Source organism: Carassius auratus, chromosome 41 (assembly GCF_003368295.1).
Source record: "Carassius auratus strain Wakin chromosome 41, ASM336829v1, whole genome shotgun sequence".
In the NCBI taxonomy this organism is placed as follows: Eukaryota; Metazoa; Chordata; class Actinopteri; order Cypriniformes; family Cyprinidae; genus Carassius; species Carassius auratus.
Genome location: NC_039283.1, coordinates 21,976,096 through 21,999,207, shown reverse-complemented (window position 1 = coordinate 21,999,207; position 23,112 = coordinate 21,976,096). Strand labels below are relative to the sequence as shown.

The following is a 23,112-nucleotide window of genomic DNA, read 5'->3' as shown; positions in this document are numbered from 1 at the left end:
CTCTTAAGATCACTTCCATTTGTCTGCGCATCTCTCTTGGCTCGGGAGCGCAGAGCAGCCCGATCCGTCTCACCCCGTCTCCATATGCTCATGTGCTGACCCTCACAGAGCAGGGGTCAAGCGGCTCCCGGTCCACGCTGGCATTTCTCCATGAAGAGCAGAAAGCATTACAGTGCATCATGCTGAGAAGTGACTTTTTTTTTTGTGCTTGTTTCATGTACATGTCTGCAGGATAGGAAAATCCTCAAATGAGATATCGTTAACATCTAAATTGCTTCTCCTTGACAGCAGTAAGACTAAATCAATCACAAATTAGCTTAGTGTTTTTAAGTTTCACAGTTCTCCTGCTTTTTAGATTTACCTCCAGAGAAAAAGTCCATTGCACGCATCTCCTTCAGAGATTCAGAAGAGATCCCGACAATGTCTCCAACTGTGCTGAGATTTGCCAAGATAACAGTGAGAGACCTCCATATGAAATGTACACAGAGGCACAATTTTCCAGTATTTCTCTGTACTTTACTGTATGTCAACAACTATATGTATGTCTCATTTCTCTGATGAAGAAACTTCTGAAACTTCAATGACAAGCTTGTTAGGAACCACATTTAATCATTTGAGTTATACAAAAAGAGCCACTTCTGAGCAGCAGTTTCCTCTGGGTTGACACATAATAAAATATGACAAGATGACATCAATTTGTTGGCGTATATTTCATAGTATCATCACTCCAATAATGTGCTGCATTTTCACACATAAAACCTTGAACTGAAAACCTTTGATCTCAAACAGAGATGGGACTGGCTGTCACGACTAAATAGGAAAAGTATGCAATCATGCATACAGATGGATTTTTTTAATGTTTTTTTATTTATTTTTTATTCTGACCCTGCAGTGTCAGTGTCACACGACCCTTCAGAGATCATTCTGATATACTGATTTTCTGCTTAATAAACATTTCTGACTATTGTCCATATTTTGTGAAAACTGTAATACTTTTTGTCAGGATTTTTTGATGATTTGAAAGCTCAAAATTTATAAACATCTTTGGACAAATTTAATGCATCTTTGCTGAATCAAAGTATTTATTATTAGTTCTTTTAAATCTTACTGACCACAGTCTTTTGAGCTGTACTGTATGTATTAAATATAGTATACATGTAATAGTAGAAAATATTCCTGCAGTGTCTATTTGACATTCATTGATTTGACTGTATATTTGACCTGTAGTGAACATTCAGCACAAAGATGATCACACTTCACTTTTCAATCTAGTATAGCATGAGATGCACACGGGCTTGGAAACATGTACATTATCAACGAATGTAAAATGTAGTAAGAACACAGCAATTCAGGGTACTTACATGGTGCAGGGTGGCACCCCGTCCCCTTCAGGCTCACAGGCCTGGGTTTCCTCCAGCTGGGGACACTCAGACCCTCCTCCGCTAGCAAGCCGTATCAGCTGTCTGCTGCGGGAGCGTGTGCCCTGAGGAACACTGGGGTCTGAGCAGGTCTTTGAGCAGGAGCCCCACACGCTCCATTCACTGACCACACAGTCTTTAGTCATCAGACAGGACTGGAACGTCTCCGGAAGACTCCAGTGGGGACACTGGCTGATACAGGACAGACGATGTCACTCAACATGACAAGATAATTCTCTTACAGTAATCAAGAACATATTTCGATGGTAGAAAAAAAACAGGGTTATTATTACTGTAACTAAAACTAAAACCCTTACAAATATTTTCAGTACCTGAAACAAGCAAAAAAATCAATTGAAATAAAATAACAAACATATAATTGAAATGTTTTTGTTTAGTTTAAGTTTAAATACTTAACTAAAACTAAATAAAAAATATATTTTTGATAAAAACTATAGACAAAAAAAAATTAAATAATTTAAATAATATCTTTAAATATTTTCATAATTTTCTAGCATTACTTGAAATTTCTGGGCAAATTTAAGTTTTATTTAAAATAAATTAAAATAAAACAAAAAATCTAAATAAAACAAAAAATAAAATAAAATAAAATAATAAAGTTCAGGGGTTCAGCTAACAGAAAAAAAAAAGTGTGAACCCCTGATACAATCACTTTACCTCTTTTAACTCTTTTAATACTTTAATAAGCATGGTAACTTAAACTCAATCTGCAGCGGAACAACAGATTTTGTAATTGATTCAGTGGCTGGTATCTTAATGCTGAGCAGTGTGAATGCAGCAGTTTCTCTTAGTGTCTTATTTTCTCTGTAGGCAATGCAGCTGATGAGCTATTACAGCTAATTACAGCCTGCTTCCTTTCCAGCAGAGCTTCATTTAGCAAACGTTCATTTAGGTGCAGTGGCTGCCCAACTCCCCTCGGGGCAGCACGGACTCTTCAATACATAAACTTTAAAGCTGGCACTGTTTTCCACACACTTTAAACCCAGATTAAGATGTGTTGAAACCATTTAAAATCTGGCAAAATAAATGACACCATATTGCAGCACAATAACTCTTCCCGAGGTATAAAAGAGATAGTAGCTGCTGGTAAACTGCATTTGGCAGAAATGGAGACTATGCCAGTCTGTTGCTGGATTTAAGATTGCATCCTATAAAACAAATGGGGCTAATAACAAAATTGCGATGGCGCGATGGGCTAAATTTAATTATTACAAAATAAATATTACCAAAATGCAGTGTTTTTATGCACTGTTTTGCACATTTTTGAGCTGTTGTTTACAGCTTGTTGATGGAATGAGGACACCATCGTTTCCATTTAAATGAGAATGATGTTTAATGTAAGAATAACTCAATTGTGGCAGTTCAGGAGAACCTCATTGTAGCAGCAGGAGCATTATGAAGACATCTGAGCAAAGTTAAATGATTTACAGACTTTGGTTTTCGAGTGCATGTGTAAAGCCGCACACACAAAGAACTAGTACGACAGATGAGATGTCTGGCAGAATATTACACTAAGAACTGTTGGGTTTACATTTCTCCTGGAGGTATGATGGTTGTTTTTGTGATTCCATTTAAATATACATTACCATTCAAAAGTTTGGGGTTAGCACTTATAAAAAAAAAAAAAAAAAAAAAAAAAAAATTCATTCATTCCTTAATTTATTCATAAATAAGTAATTTTATTTATTTATTTATTTATTAATCATGGTTAATTAATCATTCTAAATTGCTGCTCAAGAAACATTTATTTATTATCACTGTTGAAACATTTTCAACAGTGATGATAATAATTAATAAATGTTTCTTGAGCAGCAATTCAGGATATCAGAATGATTTCTTAAAGATCATGTGATACTGAAGACTGGAGTAATGATGCTTAAAATTCAGCTTTGATCACATGAATAAATCATATTCTAAAATATATTCAAATAGAAACAGCTATTATAAATAATAAAAATAATTAATGTTTTACTTCATTTTTAATCAAATGAATGCAGCCTTGATGAGCACAAATGTCTTTAAAATGATCCCAAACCTTTGAATGGTGTACGTGATTTTGTATATTATATGTGACTTTGCTGGATTGCTTTAACCTTGATGTTGGCTATTCAACTGTTTTCATGAACTTAACATTTCCTCCAGCTAAAACACTCGGAATGTTTTCCTTTCAACTTTTCCCATGTTCCTGAGCTTGAATGAATATCAAAGGCCAAACACTGTACGCCTGAGATAGACAAACTACAAGGCTGTGCCAAAACTTTTTAAATAACTATAAACTCTTGAACATTTAATACTCTATGGAAGGTGCATGCATAGACTCCTGCCGTGTCATACAGTCTTCTGCTGGGGAATATACAGACAGTTGTCATTTCTACAGTTGAAAATAGACTTCAAGCGTGGGAGTGCTTTGACAGCACAGCGGAGACCCAGACGAGTCACACAGCTGTCATCCTCTTACTGTCAGCGGCTGACGGAGGGCAGAAATACGCCGGGATCCCTAGTTTCCTTGAATCCCTTAGACTCATTTAACTGCTATTAGTCTGAGAACCATTAGTGCTATAACAAAACAGATGCTGCTCAAGAGAGGTATGAATAATATAATTTTTTTTTTGTTTTGTTTTTGTTTTTCGCAAACTAGCGTTCACATCAAATAATCAATTAACATAAACTATTTCTAAAAATTTTTTTTTAAAGAATGAAAAAAAAAAAGTTCACAGGTGAAGAAAAAAAAGTATTTGGGAAGTTGCAATCTATAGTAATAATTTATAAAGATAAACAATTAATTAATATGAATTTATATAAACTTAAAGGAACACTCCACCGTTTTTTGAAATAGGGCTTATTCACATTATTTACTACATTTAGATAGGTGGGCAAATGCATTTTTGTGTCAGTGCATGCATTGTTTTAGTTTGACTGGGTCGGCGTTAGCTTAGCTTAGCACAATGAATGGAATCCTTTGTTGCCAGCTAGCATGGCCTGAGTAAAAGTGATCAAAAAAATAAAAAAAACCCACCTAATTACTTCTTGTGGCCAGCGTATTCACAACGAGTACAAATAGCGATCCAGATTAACACTAGGCGATTTCCTAGGCAGATATTGACTTGGGACTATATTATGGGGAAGCACAGGCGAAGCACTGCTGCTTAGGCGAAGCACTGCTACTTCGGCGCAGAGATATCACGCAACACATGAAATCCCACGACTTCCGTCAACACACCGGCGTGAATAGTAGCTGTCTGGCTATTTTCCTTACAGTACACGAATGGCGATGAACATGGCTGATTTTGAGAGAGACGAAGAGGGTGACTTCTCAGACAGTCAAGAACCAGAACCATACCTATTTGAACCAGAGTTTACAGAAGACGAGCTGCGTGCTTTGGAAATAGAACGACAGTAGGAGACTGCGGTCAAGCCAGCCGCACTTCAGAAAAACACCGTCAAGCCAGCCGCGAGTGAAATTTATATGCGCGTGTATTAGTTGCGATCGCTCAACAGCCTGAGGACGTGAGAATGAGAGCCAACATGAACTGGTGGTGTGAATGTGGGGGAATATGCCAATCTATGCCGACGGAAATAGAGTGTCTTTGCTGTAGAGAGTGGGACATGTTTTTGCCATTGATGACCAGGCTCAACACGTCAGATCAAGATGAGCGTGCCCGAAGTTGTGTCACATCTACAGAGGATTTCACGGCGCTGATCCATTCTGCAGTACTCGATTTTTTTTCCGGTGTGACAAAGTGAACTGGAAAAAACGCCCCACGCCGAATGGACCAAATGGACAGCTGTCCACAGAGTAAGTGATTATTTTAATCATGACGCATGTATATATCGACCCATATTATACCTGTATTCACATAGAGTTGATGTTTTCATGTGTTGCGTGATTCTCTGCGCCGAAGTAGCAGTGCTTCGCCTGTGCTTCCCCATAATATAGTCCCAAGTCAATATCTGCCTAGGAAATCGCCTAGTGTTAATCTGGATCGCTATTTGTACTCGTTGTGAATATGCAGGCCACAAGAAGTAATTAGGTGTTTTTTTTTTTTTTTTTTCGATCACTTTTACTCAGGCCATGCTAGCTGGCAACAAAGGATTCCATTCATTGTGCTAAGCTAAGCTAACGCCGACCCAGTCAAACTAAAACAATGCATGCACTGACACAAAAATGCATTTGCCCACCTATCTAAATGTAGTAAATAATGTGAATAAGCCCTATTTCAAAAAACGGTGGAGTGTTCCTTTAATGATATTTAATCAATACATAAGTATTTATCTTTGGGGAGTTGATCCACATCACATTTTACAACTTCTAAATGAATATTAATCATTCAGAAATTATAAACATGGTCAAAAAGGTGTATCAAACTGATTGGACAAATTGAATTTTAATGTACTTTTGAATAAATTATATGAATGTTAATTATTATTAATATTAATTTAATAATTTTATGATATCTATTCATTCATAAATATATTTTTGTTTTGGGTGATTCACACTAAATGATATTTTACAACCTGAAGTAATTAAATCATTATAATTTATTAATTAATAATTATCATTAAAATTTATTAAATTAGAAATCCCATTATCTTTTTGGGGAGTAGCACCATGAAACATTTTACAACCTATACTAATCTAAAAAATAAAGAAATATCAAAATAAATATTTATAATGCAGAATTGAAAAACATGCTCATCATAGAAAAAGTGTATCTAAGTCACTGTACAAATTTCATTGTTCAAGTATCTTTGAATAAAATAATATTAATGTTAATAAACTATTTCATTATTACTCACATCAAAACATAAAATGAATATTAAAAAAATCTATTATTCTGAAATAAACATGTATTCAAATCACTGTACAAATCGCACTGTAATGTATTTTTGAACAAATATGTCACGTTAACCACATTCACTGTTTAACTCGTACAAAACAATGTACTTTACAAAAATCCAGACACAAAGTTTGTGAAAATGATTTACTGTTCTTCTGACTGCTCTTCCACCGCTCACAACCTCAGTTTTATTTATGTCAAATTAATATGGTTGTAATGGGAAAAGCCACTAACCTGAGTGACACCATGCTTCCGTTTCGATGCACACACACCACTTGCCGAGACTGGTAGCCTATTTCCATATTCCAGAGGTTGTCCTCTAGTCGATTCAGCTTGTTGCGGTTCCTTTTGCTCTTGATAAGGTCTAGCATCTCCGGGTCCCGGTTCCCTTTCCTCTCTTTGCTTTTCCGCCGGCGGGCTTGGCGGGCGCTGCGCAAGGGGGCGGCAGAGAAGCTCAGAGGTGGCTGTAAAGACAGCATCTTGCACTCGCTCCATCCGCCCACTTTCAGACTGAACACCGTCTCTCTGCCCTCGCAGGCCCTCGGTACACATGTCTGGAACTCCGTCAGATTGGGGCAGGGAAGCCCACCAAAAAGCGGCGGCGCCACAACACAGCGGACGCGGTTCTGCAGGCCCAGCCCGCAGGTCTTGGAGCACGTGGTCCACGGGGTGAACTCGGTCACCACACAGTCTTGAGGGCAAGGAATTAAACAGGCCTGTTCCTGCCGGGCTTTGGGCTCAAAGTACTCACAGATGGCATCGTCGGCAGCTGAGCTGTCCGCCTTGAGCACACATCTCACCTCTCGCGTCTGGATGCCCTCTTCACCCTGCAGGCAAACGCCTGTGCGGCCGGTCCGCAGCGATACGGGAACACACTGGTTCCACTCGCCTAGCCGCCAGTCGTAAAGGTCCTTGTGCCAGTCGCAGACGCGGAAGCAGCTCTGTTGGTTTGCCGGCCGTGTGGACTGAAGGCAGTTGGTGTGAAGGGTCGTCCAGCCTTCCACATGAGCGCACCACACCGCCCGACTCTGACTACCTCCTGGACCACACTCGCTGCCCATACATCTGCCCCATGGACCTGGAAAAACACACAAGTTAGTGCAAAGTCTCAGAGGAAATGATGCTGCCTAATAAGATGCCTTAAGAAGATAATGACATAATGCACTGCGATGCATTGATTTATTATTTTAGTAACCATGTTACTGAAAGAAGTCTTTCATGATAAATTTTAAAATGTTACTCACATTACCCCATTAGAAATCATTATAATATGCTGATTTAGTGCTCAAGAAACATGTTATTGTTGTTGATGTTAAAACAGTTGTACTGCTTTATAATGTTTGTGGAAATGATGAAATGGGAATTTTTGTTTGTTTGAAATATAATTTTTGCAGCAACATAAATTACTTTTAATATAAAGTCACTTTTTAATAATTTAATGCATCCTTGCTGAAAAAAATTACTTCTTTAAAACAACTTTTACTGACCTCTGTGGAAAAAAAAAACACAAAAAAGGTAATAGGAGTTTTTTCCCCTCTTAATTCTGACTCAGAATTGTGGGATATAAACGCACAATTAAAACTGTGAAATTATGCAATTAACTTTTTTTATTTATTTATTTATTCCTTGGAAGTAATAAGCTTCATGGGCCCCAAAATTAGCTAATTAAACAGATAGATTTAGATTTTACATGTTAAATTAAAAACACACAAACAAATCATTTTTAAAATTAGAAAACTTAAACGTCAAATCTAATTACAATTGACTATCTATGTCTTATGTCTAATAAGCTAATTAAACTGCAGCATGCTAACACCAAACTCTTTAGTGAAGTGCTAGCCTATGTGCAACATTACCAAACTCAGCTTGGATGCAGACAGCAGGCAGCCCACTAAGTGTTGGAACACAGCCACGGTGTCAGGTTTACACATTTAGAAATTTGAACAGGTTCACTTTCGTACCTAACTGATCCTTAAGGTGATAATCTGAGTGTTGTTCCATTTGGCTGTGAAGCAATTATCCAGTCAAAATGAGTTAATCACCACTCAGTACCTGCTGCTTTGTTCTACTGGCAGCATCGAACTCTAAACAGAGCGGGAACAGAAGAATCAACAAGAATCTCATGGGCTCTAAATCTGGGATCATGTCAAAGATACTGTTACCAAACATAATAAGCAGAGTATGAATAAATGCTAAACAGCAGGCAAAATATTGAAAATATAGGACCAATTACAATTACAGAGCTGAAAAATACAATTATATTTTCAACATGTTAATCTATTGACTAATAACTTTATTTAACCTTCTTTTAAAAAAATAGCTAAGAACTGATGTATCAGTAAACGTAGGTATGTCTGTTAGTGAGTTTCTGAATAAATCAGTTGTTTTCTACAATGATTCCCTTTATTTTATCATAGTAACTACATTTCTGTGAAAAAAGACAGAAAACAAACATAGTTGCTTCAATTAAAGGGTCGTTAAATTAATTTCACCTCCAAAAGCTTTTTTCTTGTCCTTTTGTGACAGCTGTGTCTAATTACCAGTTTTACTGTGTTAATAATAAATGAAATGCAAGCAAATAGCATATTGTACAGTCTCAAGAATCAGGGGTTTAACAAAAGCAGCTTTAACAGAGAATCCAGCGAGTTCAGACAGCAAAGAGTGACAAATAGAGATCTGTACAGACAACAAGGACCGTGATTGTGCTTCAGGGGCTCGATCTCACAGCCACATTAGAAAATGAGGCTTTATTAACATTAATTTACACTGTATTACATTAGCTGTGTCACCATAACGGAGTTTCCATCTCTCATTCCCCACATTCAGCACCTCCTGCATGATAAATAGGCATTCCATAATGAGGCCCAATAATAATCCATCTCAGAAAGTTTTTGCTGCAAACGTGACCCATTGGGCCTCATTGAGTTAAACGAGAGCAGGGGAAATAGAGTTTTGTGTAGCATAGTATAAAAAAGTATTAAAAAAAGATTTTTACATTTCTGATGCAGGTTTTACTGATATGCATTTGGTGGTTGAGTCAGTGTTGGTGGTTACTTACTAACCCAAGTCAAAGATATTCTGGAATTTTTTTTTACCAGTTTTGTTATCTGTCAGTTAAAACATGTAAGTCTGATTATCAACAGAAGTAACAGCACACCGCTCTTCAACACAATTTGAAGTATTATTAGTTTCCATTTCAAAAATGATGTTGTGGCTTCACAAACACCACCCATAACATTATATCATAAGACCAATTGAAGCACTCATTCCACCCACACCAGATCTAACTGATATCATCTGATGAAGACTGTGGGCGGCCAGGCTGTGTTGACCCTGCAGGTCACTAGTTTCATTACGGATTTAAAAGGCAAAGAGAATATCACAACAGTGTTGTTACTGTAAACTGAAACTAAAAATAAAAAAGGGGAATATATATATATATATATACACACACACACACACACACACACACACACACACATACACACGCACACATATATATAAAAACATAAATATTGTTTTGGCAACTAAGTGTAATTACTAAAATGACAAAACTATAATATATAAAATCTATATAGAAATACTAAAAGATGAGAAAAGCACATAGCAAAATGTCTTAATTTTAAATTAAAATGAAAATTGATAATGTATACTGATAAAAACTAATTTAAAATATTAATAATATAATAATATATAAATTATGCTAAAATATATCTGATACTTCACAACTGTTTTGTTTCAAAAAAACCTAGAAAAATTAATCTTACTGACCCCAATGCTTTAAATTAAATACAAATGATAAATAAGAAATAAAGCAGTTGAAGAATGAAAATTACTGAAACAAAACTTTTCAAGAAACACCAATCATAAGCTCAGAAGTGATTTACCAGGTCTGTATGAAAAAAGAAACCTGGGCAGTCACTGTTGTGTCTATTGCAATCAACTGTGAAATGAGTTTCTCAGTGTTATTTGTGCAACATCTGAAGTTTGTTTATTCATGAAGAGTGTTTCAAATCAGTCACTCTGCAATTCCTACTTCAGTTAGGATGCAGTCAGGTAAGACAATCATCTGTGTAAGCAGAATTTTCCTGACATAAAATGCTCCAAAACAAGCAAAATTAAAGGTTAAAATTGCACAAATATAAAATGCATATACTACCTGAAAAAGGTGTCTTGAGAAATTACACCTTGATTTTAGACTCCATATACCTTAAAAATTTCTGTGAATTTCCAGAGGAGCTAATCTATCTAATTTGTGATATATAGCGGTACTATGTTGTAATATTTTGGTGATACTTCCATCTGCCCACACTGGGGTCATTGTTAAGAGGCTCAGCCTGCAGCGGGTCTGGATTGATCGGTATCTCACACATCATTATCTCCTGTGCTTGGAGGAGACGCCAGCTGTCATGATAAAAGGTAATTCTGGCTGACAAAGCGCTGGTCCATCAGCGTCTGACAGGTGTGTGTGCAGACAATTCAGACTGTCAGTCAGAGTCCAGTTCACAGAAAGAAACATTCAATGGAAATACATCACTGCTTTTACCATTAATAATGCAATTTATTATTGTGCAGCCCTAATTAATAATATGCATCTGATGTATAAGAGAAAGATGGGATAAGGATGAAAAAAACATCAAAATGACCTAGGTTTAAGCCAATCAGAAACACTCTCTGCTTGTCAATCGCTGTGCGTGTTTGGGTTTAGGAGGCCTGGGTTTTGAAGAAATCACTTCCAGCACCATCAATACACAACCCCAATTGGTTGGAATGTTTTGCAAAATGCCATAAAAACAGGAATATGTGATTTGTTCATCCTCTTTATTTAATTAATTATCTTTATCTAATTGACAAAACTACAAAGAACAGATTTCCACTGACTTTTGAACCAAATGAGATAAGTTCAGACCTAGAGAACTCGCTAGCGTCTCTACCTAGAATGTAGGACTGTTCAAAAAATCAAATGCGATTTTCATGCACATCTCATCAGTAAAGACGCTCCTTTAATTAGAAGTATTATCTCCAGCATGTGTGTTAAGATCAGGGTTGCCAGGTTTTCACAACAAATCCTCCCCTGTTGCTTCTCAAAACTAGTCCAAAATTAAAATCGCGATTCCAGGAGGTTCCCAGATAAAAATAAAAAAAAATTCCCGGGGTTAAAATATACATTTTTTTCTTTTTTTTGCCATGGTTGTCTTGGTAAAATTCGCATTTTAAGGGCTAAATATCACGTTATTGTAGTTGCTTCGAACCGCGGACATAAAAAACAACCGCAGACTTGGCAACACTGGTTCAGGTGGAGCGGCAGTTACTACACAGATCCGTAGTCTACCGACAACTAACACAAAATCGCTTTCAAAATCGACAAAGAATCGCCACCAATTTTAAAATCGGTTTTGTGTAGATTGTCAGTGAATTACGGCTCGGTGTAGTAAATGCCAACCAATGTTGCCAAGTCTGTGGTTCTTTTTCATGTCCGCGGGTCGAAGCGACAATACCAATAACGTGATATTTAGCCCCTAAAATGCGAATTTTACAGAGACAACCATGCCATAAAACGTAAATTTTAACCCCGAAAGCAATTTTTTATCGGGGAACCTCCTGGAATCGCGATTTGGCTAGTTTTGGACTAGTTTTGAGAAACAACATTGCAGGATTTGTTGTGAAAACCTGGAAACCATGATCTGAACGCATGTGCTGGAGATATACTTCTAATTACAGGAGCGTCTTTACTGATGAGATGTGCATGAAAATTGCATTCGATTTTTTGCACAGCCCTACTAGAATGGATATATAGATTTATCCTTGTGTAAAAAGAGATTCAAGTTGCATTTCTTGATGCAGCGGCAGTCTGTTAAGTGACAACAGTTTTCCACAGTACTCCCAAGCCCATGTGGCTATATTTAACACCGCTGCAGGACGGTTTCTGATGTAATGTAAACGGCTCTGTGTAGTAACGCGCCTGATGGAATTTAACAATGATTAGAGAACCGGCTTTACTGACGAGATGCGCATTAACGCGCATTTTTTTTTTTTTTTTTTTTTTTTACACAAAAACGAATGGAAAGATACACATTTTAACTCTGAACTCAGTTGTGTATTTCAGATGCTGCCACATCCTACAACCTCATTAACCTCATTATCCTACAACCTCATTATCACATCCTACAACCTCTATTATCATTATAGAGAGAAACGGCCACTCAATCATAAATAATACACATGATGGACTGACGGGCATCATAGGATTTCCAGATTATCCAGTTTCTATTTTATTTTATGTTGAATGTCAATTGTCATTTATTAATGTAATCTGCTAATAACTGTTGTTAGAGCACTGTCATTTTTGGTACAAATTCAATGTCATAAAAAAATAAAAAGTAAAACAATTTGTTTGTAACCCTACCAGACACTGCATGATTTTGAAAAAATTGTTCTTTGATCAGTCAATTGAGTAAGAGCAAGCTCTGTGATGTGATGCTTTTGTCTGAAGCATTCAGAAGACGATGTGTGTTTGAGTGCAGTAATCCACTACATGAGTATCCTTAATACATGAGTATCCTTAAAAAAAACTTTTTTTTTGCAAAAAAAATAAAAATAAAAAAAACAACAAAACACAATTTGTATAATGCACTGAACTTGCACTAGACTTCTCTGATAATGCCTTTCAAGTCACTTTCAATGAATACATTCCCAAGATCTGCTTTTCTTTGCATGTCGAAGTGAAAAAGATACATACGTACGTTTATTCTTCCCTGTTTCGGCTTCAAAATTGAGTAAATCATATGCAAGAAATGTGACCCCAGGCAAAGACCATTACATTCATAACAAAACTGTGAACTTAGGACATTCTAAAGATAAATCCAGTCAACAATGTGCCTTCAGCCTTTGAACACCCCTGATTTTGCAGATTTCAAAGTTAATCTTCATCAAAGCAGACAACTAGTGATGTTCCAATGGCAAACCCACACATAATGTGACCTTATATAAAAGCCATCTCTTCCATGTTCATCTACCATGAGTTTTTGTCCTAATAGCCACAAAGAGCCACATTTTATACTTCTGGTCTGTCACTTCATACCCATCCGTCCCATAACCTCATTAAACATCAAATACACTTATTTTTGTTTTCAGTGAGGTCTGAAAAATTACTAGTCACATGAAAGAAGTTGCATCACTCCTAGTTAGGAGGCGGTTTACCCAACACTAAAAACCCACACAAAAAAAAAAAAACTCACCTGCTAGAAAAAGCACAGACAAAGCTGAGATTTTACAATAGGAAGTCTGTATTTTTCACACTTTAACAATCAATATTTCCTGATCAGCACTCCAGTGAAATATCAAAAGGTCAGTGCTTAAATTTTCATCTGTGTGCTCAGCAGGGTTGTAATGGGAGAACAGTAAACTTTACAATAATATTATACAACCAAGTGTTGCTTGTATGTTTTAATTAACAAAATAAGTCTCTGATGCTCACCAAGGTGCATCAGGGTGTAACTAATCTTTTAAAACACCATGTGTTAAACCTTTATTTTCTCTTAAATTGCCAACGAACCCCTGGGACTCAACATATTAAGTGCTTTCCTCAGTGATCAAGATCAGATTGTACTACTCCGGGCACCAAGCAAATCATTTCGGTTTTGAAAGCCTAGAGTATAATATACTTCATTGATTTATCTGATAAACACTGAGCAGCACCAACCTTCACCACATCTCTCCAGTCTCAATGAGAGATTTATTACAGCCAAAGTGTACAGCACATGTTGTGATGAGCATAATTTTAAAGTAATGTAATATATCACGATATTAGTTTTATACTGTATTTTCAATTAATAAAATATAATAGGTGAGCAAATGAATTCTTTCAAAACTATTAAAAAAATCTTAATTGTTAGGTGTTATCATTTAAATCAGCTGAATAAGCAAGTAAAGTAAAGTGAACCAGACTTCATGCTGCAAGTCAAAAGACTGACCATGCAAGACTAGATTTGCGGTAAAACAGAGAAACATCTCATTTCTTTCTTTATTCACTCAGCTACAGCCTAAAATGAAATTACAAAAGGAGAAAGCGGATGAAGCGAGAGCATTGTGTGGATGTGGGAAAGTTGGCTGAGAGGAGATCAGTTCCTTCTGGCTCTGCCAAAGCGTTCGGAGGAAAATACATTTATTCAGCATGGTTTCCAATCCACACTCAGCAGGTGAAAATCAACGCTCATTTTTGCTCTTTGATGAGTAGAAATGTTTTCGATAAAAAGAAACATTTAAACAACACAAAAGAAAACCTCTGAACTTGAGGCTGTAGATCAATAGGGAAGAACATGAGCAGTGCAATTGAAGCATGACCCATGATGAACATGAATCAACCGCAGCTTAGCTTGTGGAAAAAGAAAACATTAACAGCAAAACAAAAATCGTTTCAGGCATAAACATTTTAATGCTGGTTTTATTTATGCTCCCCACAGGCAGGGATCAAAAGTCACAGCAGGACCACCAGCGTCTCTTCATACAGAAGTAAATATGAGTACGGAGCTTGTGTGCAGAGCTTTGTTGATGGCGATCTGACACGCCACCTTCACGAGAAGACTCCCTTGGGGCGGCTGGGAAGCAAAAGGGGTTGTACCACCACAGAAGAGCCAGTCTTTGGTCGGGAGCATATGTGGCTTTGGCTCATAAACAGTGTGAGAAGATGCTCTGGAGAAAATGTTACATTTAAATTAAAGAGAGACCTGCAGCTATAGGACGAAGTGACGGCCGTAAGCGCTTCAGAAAAACTAAACAGACTAACTATGATCCCACTATATTAAGTACTCATTCATAGTTTGATTAAAGTAGCTAATATATATATACACACATTATCTTTTTTATACATTTAATCTTTTTATATTTTAATTGATGCAGTCTTTAAATGCATGCATTACATTTCTTAAACTTATTATTAACCTATCAATTAATACAAAAATTAAGAGGGATAGACTGAAATTCAGGGAAGATAAAAAGTTAATTATTTCCAGATTAAATGTTTATACTAAATGAAAATAAATAAATACATTTAGATAGTTGTCCATTAATTAACAAAAAAATTATGCACAGAAATTCTGGACAATAATATTAACATTTAATTATATCCGTTGTTGTTGTTGTTATCAAACCATATTACATTTTGATATTTGAATGAATGAACGAACGAACAAATGAACAAATAAATAAATGAATGAATGATTAATAGGGATGCACAATAATTGCACACAACACCCATTCACCTAATAGATTGAGTCGAGACAGCTGTGTGAAAATGTCTATTTTTCTGATTCCATCTGGTGACGCAAATATTTCGCCTTAAACCAACCTCAGCCGAGTCAGCCCAGAGCTCTAGAGGCAAACCAAATCTGACACTTGACATAAAACACACAATAAAACCAACAGATCACCATTAGCTCTTCTAAAAGATTCAGTTTCACCTGCTAGCCTGATTTACGTGTTCCTGAAGTGCCTTTAAGGGGTTAAAGTAAGGATAATGCATGCAGTCAAGCATATGGTGGGCTCCTGTCTGCTAATGTTATTCACCTCAAAGACCCCGTGAGAGCTGGTAAGAGCAGCTTTTGGTTTGCCAATGAGAATTCCCTCAGGAGACATTCCCATAGACCTCTTAAGGACAACCATAACACACGCTTTTGGGTACTTCAGTGTACTTACAGAGCATATCTGACAGATGTAAGGAAACCTCTCTTCATTAAAACTCCTGACATTCCACTATAATGCTGAAAAACAAAATTGTACACTTTTTTTTTTGCCCCCATTTTCCATGAGCTGAACTCAAAGATCTAAGACTTTTTCTATGTACAGAAAAGCCCCATTTCCCTCAAATATTGTTCACAAATCTTCCCACTCCAAAATGTGCAGTTTTACTGTATTTATAATTTAGTTCAGTGTATAACAACGTAATATCAATGATACTAAAAGAACACTGAATGAAAGTCTAAAAAACTAATATTTTCACATTATACTATAATGAAATATTTGCAATTTATATGTTTGCAAACTGTAAGCAACATAAATCAATAAATTGTTAATATTGTATTATATTGTGGATGAGTAAAAATACAATAATTATGAAAACAATTATTTATAAATTCTTAATTATATATAATACTTTTATTATTTTTCTCAAAATATTGGAATACATTATTTTATATTAAAAGGGTTAATTTATATCTAAATTAATTTTTAAGAAATGAATTAGCGTTATGCTGTAAATAGTGCAAAGTTGTACATTTTAATAAAACTTTACACAAGGTTAGTTATTCTAACAGGTTACACTATTTAAACATATTTAGAAATTAAAAAACAATTACACATGAAAATATTTTTTTTAATATTGGTCAAATCAAGTATCTATTGCTCTATTTCTAGTGGTACATTTGCTGAAAGTATTTTTCTGGTCTATGACAGAAGACTGCATAATTCACACAGAAGTCAATGTGATTCCCTTTTCAGCATAACACGTTGTTGATTTGGTTTCAATATATGCATACACACACAAACGCACACACCCTGGCATTTGCAAATAATCTTGTATAACGCTGCCATTTTTATTACAGAGCAATAAAAGTAAGTAGTAATTTACATGTAATACATTCCATGGCATTTGCAAAAATATTCTTAATCCAACCATTCTTTTCTGAAACAACACAGCACACCGGAATAAAGCAGAAAAATACAAATAACCTCCTCGGTGACGGTGTGTGTGTAAACAGGGCACTGCTGACTAAGAATGAGACTCACAGGGTTTGAGCTGCAGGCAGCGGGGAAATCTGCTCGGCTGAATGCAGAACCACCGACAGGGACGTGAGAATTGATGGAAGCGGAGAAACTCACCCCAGGACTACCGGGACGGAAAGCCAGAGGCGCAATGTGGGTCAAGATGGAGGTGCTGATCACATCCGATTAGAGCGAAACAATCACAGCTCTGAGCTGAACTTCTCTGATCGACTGACACTTCATATCAGCCACCGTTTGATTTTCAGTGTGGATGTAACATGACATTTCCAGGGAAGATCATTCATAAATCAGCACAGAAATGTGAACTTTACACACAGCGTATGCCAAAAATAGATTTTATGAAATTTTTTTTTTTTTCTTGAAGAGTGTGTGCAAATGTCACTTCCTTTAATGTGTTGTTATTCTAATACAGTGGCATTTTAAGTGTGATTCAACTGTCCAAATATGTTTTTGGGCAATTTAATATGCAGCGTTGCGGTTATCATAAAACAGATATTTATATTATATTATATAACACAGAGATATTTCTGGGCTGCTCATTAATTATTTCCACATACTTGGGTCACAGTATATTTAAGAAATATTCTGGGTTTAATATAAGTTAAGCATGTGTGGAACAAAGGTAACTTTGAGGTTTATGTTCTCCTCAAAAAGTGGGTTTCAATAGCCACAAGACAACAACAATATGTACACTTTAAAACCTGATAAGTTAATAAAAATGTTATGACAACTTACTTCCATTAACAGCACATTCATTCAGATCTTTTTAAAGGTTATGCATTTCAGTCTGTGACTAAATTTACATATACAGTACATAATATTAAAAACATAATCTCACATCATGTCAGATGGGCCTCACTGCTTGAATATGATTATACCAATGAATGCCAGTTCAACATCCATATAATAACTGCTTATAAATTCATACTGTGACATAGACCATGTCTACTTGGATTAGTGCAATCATTTGTCAAATTTGCTTTCAAGAAAAGAAAAAAATTAAAATATTTTGAAGGCAGTTTCTTCTCATCCAAATAGAATATTATGATCACCATGAAATACTGCACAGTGCTTATACACCTACATTCTGTACATTCTCTACAGTCTGTTTCCAACATGTAATACTTTTTTTTTTAAAGATTAGTGTGACTTTTTATCCCTCAGAATTGAAAAATTCATAATTGAGGTCTGCCGTCTCAATAGCTCATGAGTTCCAGGACGTGGAGTATCAAACTGAAGTAATATGGCAGAAAGTGCCAGAAAACAAGTATAACATATAAAGAGGACTGAAGATTTAAGGTCAACATGGAATAATGTTTTACTATTGCAGTATGTTGTACTAATAAGTAAAACAGAACTATCTGATTTCTCAAAAATTGATTGGAAGTTGAAAGGTGGGCATTAAATAATAGAATAACGTTTACTTTGCTATAATGTGCATTGATAAATCATACTATATAAATGTAATGTAATATAATAAACACCAGAAACATTTTAGCAATTTTAGCAGGTCTCTATAATAATACATTACCATTTCTGCAAAGTATGCATGCATAGTATGCCATTTTTCTGAATGCATTTTACTAATATTAGTCAAAAACTGAATCAAATAGCCTACAGTATAACCACAATGTTATGCACAATTCACAACTTTCCATTTCCTGTTTGACAAATGCATTGCGTGTAAAATCTGCTTTTTTGAAGATCCTTTTATTGATTTATTGTTAGATAGAATTGCCAAGAGTTAAGGACATTTTAACATAAACCTGGAATAAAAACAAATCGGATAACTGGATATTAATTAATCAAGTCGATACTAAAGGCCAGTTTTAATCTCATGTTGATTTTAAGCTTGTTTGAAACCGATTTCCGACCCTCTCATATCTAGATCAACTAGATAAATTAAATAAATCTGTAAAGAAAAAAAGTGAAGAAAAAAAATGTCATAAAATACAGCTTATTATTCCTTGCAGGAGTGAAATGTTAAATGCTTATGCTAAATCCAGAATGTGTTTGTGTGTCAAATGAAACTGTGAACTTTGAACGCTGCGCATCTGGTGATCAGAGCTAAATTAAGATGAGCATCCTGCTCAAAAAAAGAAAGATACACACCCACGTTTCTCTTATCTTCGGCGAGCTCGGTAGATATTCGATTGAAGTGCATGACAGGCCTGTGATAAGCAGAGCGGATAGAAATAGCATCTCTGGGGAGTGTGTGGTGTTAAGACAGCGAGGTGGAGATCTGGTGTCTTTAGCCCTGTCCTCACTTCCTCTCTCCTAAAGAGGCTGAAAGCTGATCAATGCCAGTTCTTTCAGTCCACGCAAACATCTAATCAATTGTCTCCAATGTATATAGCTAGAAATGCATGTTTATGATCACCTGACCACCCACTGGTGATTCTGATTAGCTGCTCCACTTGAACAAACTGCATTTTTGAAACGCTGAATGGCAATTTCCAAGATTATATACAAATCTCATTCAGCTAATTATAAACACTTTTGAAATGCCATAGTATTCCATTCACTCCCAATTTCTGCATTTGATTAAAATGACATTATTTTTTACAGAATTAATAACACTAAATTAACATGTTAAATGATATACAATATATGTGTGTGTGTGTGTGTGTTACCTGGATGATCAACAACTGACTGTTAATTGTGTTATTGTTGTTCGTAAGACCAAAACCAAATACTTTGGTTTTCTAGCATTTTTTCTGTAATTGAACTCTATCCAACAGTGGCTGTATGATTTTGAGATCCATCCTTTCACACTGACGAAAACTGATGCACTCATACGCAACTATTCCAAATGTTTACTGATGCTCCAGAAAGAAACACTATGCATTAAGAGTGTGCTTATTTTGCTTATAAGTATCTCCTGTAGCTTCTAAAGGACTAAATAAAAGACCAAAACATCAGTGTAATTGCATCAGTGCAACACTAAGCATCAGTGAACATTTAAACCTATTTTATATATATATATATAGTTTTATATATATATATATATATATATATATATATATATATATATATATATATATATATATTTATATATATATATATAGTTGCATGGGAGTCCCTCAGTTGTTGTCCCTCTTTTCTGAAGAACAGCAGACCGTTAATCTGATCATGACCAACAAGGGACTCATGAACAACCATCACCAAAAATAAATAAATAAATGTCATGATTCACCCAGGTAACGACACACAATATTAAGAATCAAGCATAAGTAAACTTTTGAATGGGGTCATTTACATATAATTATATGAGATTATATTGCCAGGGTTTGAATGGCCATTGTAACCCAGTAAGGACAAAGCCAAGCTCTGTAACTGATCCTCCCAAAATATAATATATCCAGGAAAAGGAAGATACTGGGAGTCTAAAACAGACTGCGTTTATTGTAGACTCATGCAGTGCTTCAAATCAAGCACAGCTCGAGTCATTGTAGCTGAAACACACTAATGGATGCGTCAGGCTTTCAAGTGCTGCAAGGGAACAACTTGAAAGCGAGGAGAGGCATGTTGTGGAAGATCTTAGGTTCATAAAACGCACGCCCTCCAATGTGTGCGTTTACATCTTTCAGGTTTAAATTGGCTAGATTTCGGCATTATTTACATTTGAAAGAGGTCAGTATAGCAATGTTTCTTGCACCCATTAAAGGAGTTTCACACTGTTGTAAACAAAGCACTTAGTTTTTCCTCTTTGCTGTGCTAAACCAATTCTTGCATTAGATAATGAGATGATTACATCAGAGGGAGGCTCATAATCACTTGTGCATCCTCATTATATTTTGGCTTGTACCATCAAACTCCTCCTCCTGACTTCCTTTGATTCTATGAGCTTCAGTTATTAGATTTCATTAGATTTTGTCCCATTCATCATCTTGTCTGATCTCGTATCATGTTCAACGTGGGTGCGTCAAATGGAAGGAATATTCCAGATTATGTACAACATAAAGTTAGCCGTTAGCAATCCATATTATTGCTGCAATCTGATATATTTCAAAGTGAAAATGTGCAAAAGTTTTTTTGGGTGGCAAGAATATGCAGATTACCCACAATTGTGCAGTATACTGTACAACACAGCCAGCATTGTTAAACATACATTTTTTATGTTTATAGTTTATTTGTATAGCACTTTTAACAATGAATATGGTTTCAAATTAGCTTTAGAAAAAAATAGGTGCTGGTTCATGTGGGGAAACATTTTCAAAAGGGCTGCTATATTTAATGTTACTCATAACAAATACATCCAAAAAATGAGAGAGAAATGAAAGTATGAGAGATTAAAAATACAGAGACGCACGGAACTGAAATCAGCAGATGAAAACATCTAAGATGAATAACAGCAGGCAGTCGACTAGAACAAAAACAGGCTCATTATACTAGTACTTGTGAATCTATATGAACCTGTTGCAGCAAACCACTCCTATAATTGGAAAAACATCTAGAATTATGTAATTTTTGTGATTTATATATACAACAAAAGTTATTTGATTTATTTATAAACCCTTTTAAAGGAAACATACTTTTATTAAGCAAGGATGCATTAGCTTGCATTAAATTGATTTTGAATATTTATATGGTTACACAAATACATGCTGTTCTTTTGAACTTTCAATTCAGCAAAAACCCTTAAATTATAGAGCATGGTTTCCATGAAAATATTAAGCAATACAACGGTTTTCAACATTAATAATCATAAGAAATATATCTGATTTCTGAAGGCTGATGTGACACTGAAGACTTAATGATGCTGAAAATTCAGCTTTGCATCACAGGAATAAATTACATTTTACAGTAACAATTTACAATAAGGTTCCATTTATTATTTTTAGTTCGACTAGCATAAACAAACAATGAACAATACATTACAATATTTATTTAATCTTAATGAAAATATAGTTGTTCATTGTTAGTTCCTGATCATTCAAAGTGCATCAACTTTTGAATTAAATACTGCATTAGTAAATGTTTACAATGACTAAGATTAATAAATGCTGTAGAAGTATTGTTCATTCTTAATTCATGTTAATTAAAGTAGTTAACTAATGTTAACTAATGAACCTTATTGCAAAGTGTTACCCATCTTACAATATATTTAAATAGGAAAGAGTTATTTTAAATTGTAATAATTCTTCACAATAACAGAATATATGACTATTTTTAAATGGCCATCAATGGAGTCAATGGAATCTTAAACAAAATACATGAAGAAAAAATTTTTTTTTAATCCCACATATTTTTTGAATGGCAAATCATAAAATGGGCAAAACACTAAAACAAAGGAAAGACTTGAGCTATTTTACTTGAGCCAGAAAACAACCACCTAATAATCTTCTAAAACACCCTAACAACCACATGGCAATACTAAAAACCACTCAAAACACTTTAGCGGCTGAATTGCAAGGCCCTTGCAATTACCCACAACAGCACTCACATATTCTTCAGAAATCCTAGCCTGAAATCAAATGTCCTGAGCTCCAGAGACACGTGCGGAGCTCGCCTGAGATGACACGGCCACTGGGCTGTGATCACAGCAGGCGGGGGCACAATGAACACTGCCGTTTTCTATTAGCAGGAGGGCACGATGAATGATCACACTTCTCTTTTTTCCCCTTGACTGTGATTGCTCTTCTCGAGTACAGGCAAGCACGTGTGATGAAAATGAAGTCAGGGTTTGTGCAGATAACAGGCCAGGTTGTTACATATGGAATCAGTACCATGGATTGGTGAATTATTTATGCCCTAAAATGAGCAGAAGATAATTATGCTGAAAATAAAATACTACAAGATTTTTGGTACACTGTAATGCACTCCGCTCTTTGACAAGCAAACAAATGAAAAATAAAACATTTCTCATAAAATTCTCCCAAAACCAAATTACCTCAATAAATGTTTCATTTGTGTCTACATGCCAAAATGAAACTCTTATTTAATCTCCTGAGCTTTGAAAGAACAAGCAATAACATTGTCCTCAAGGATATAATGTTCTCCATAGGCAAGGAAATCATGAATGAAACTAATATCTCAATTGAGGCTTTTGCTTA

General features: G+C 35.5%; 1 protein-coding gene across 1 annotated transcript in view; it reads right to left on the bottom strand.

Annotated features, from left to right (window-relative positions):
- The window catches only part of LOC113059285 (thrombospondin type-1 domain-containing protein 7A), an 89,701-nt gene that overhangs the window by 49,788 nt on the left and 16,801 nt on the right, over positions 1-23,112 (bottom strand). The window contains exons 2-3 of the mRNA XM_026227665.1: positions 6,512-7,355; positions 1,362-1,610 (exon numbers count right to left, since the gene is read on the bottom strand). Coding sequence (XP_026083450.1) covers positions 1,362-1,610; positions 6,512-7,355 — 1,093 coding nt within the window. The remainder of the gene's footprint in view (positions 1-1,361; positions 1,611-6,511; positions 7,356-23,112) is intronic.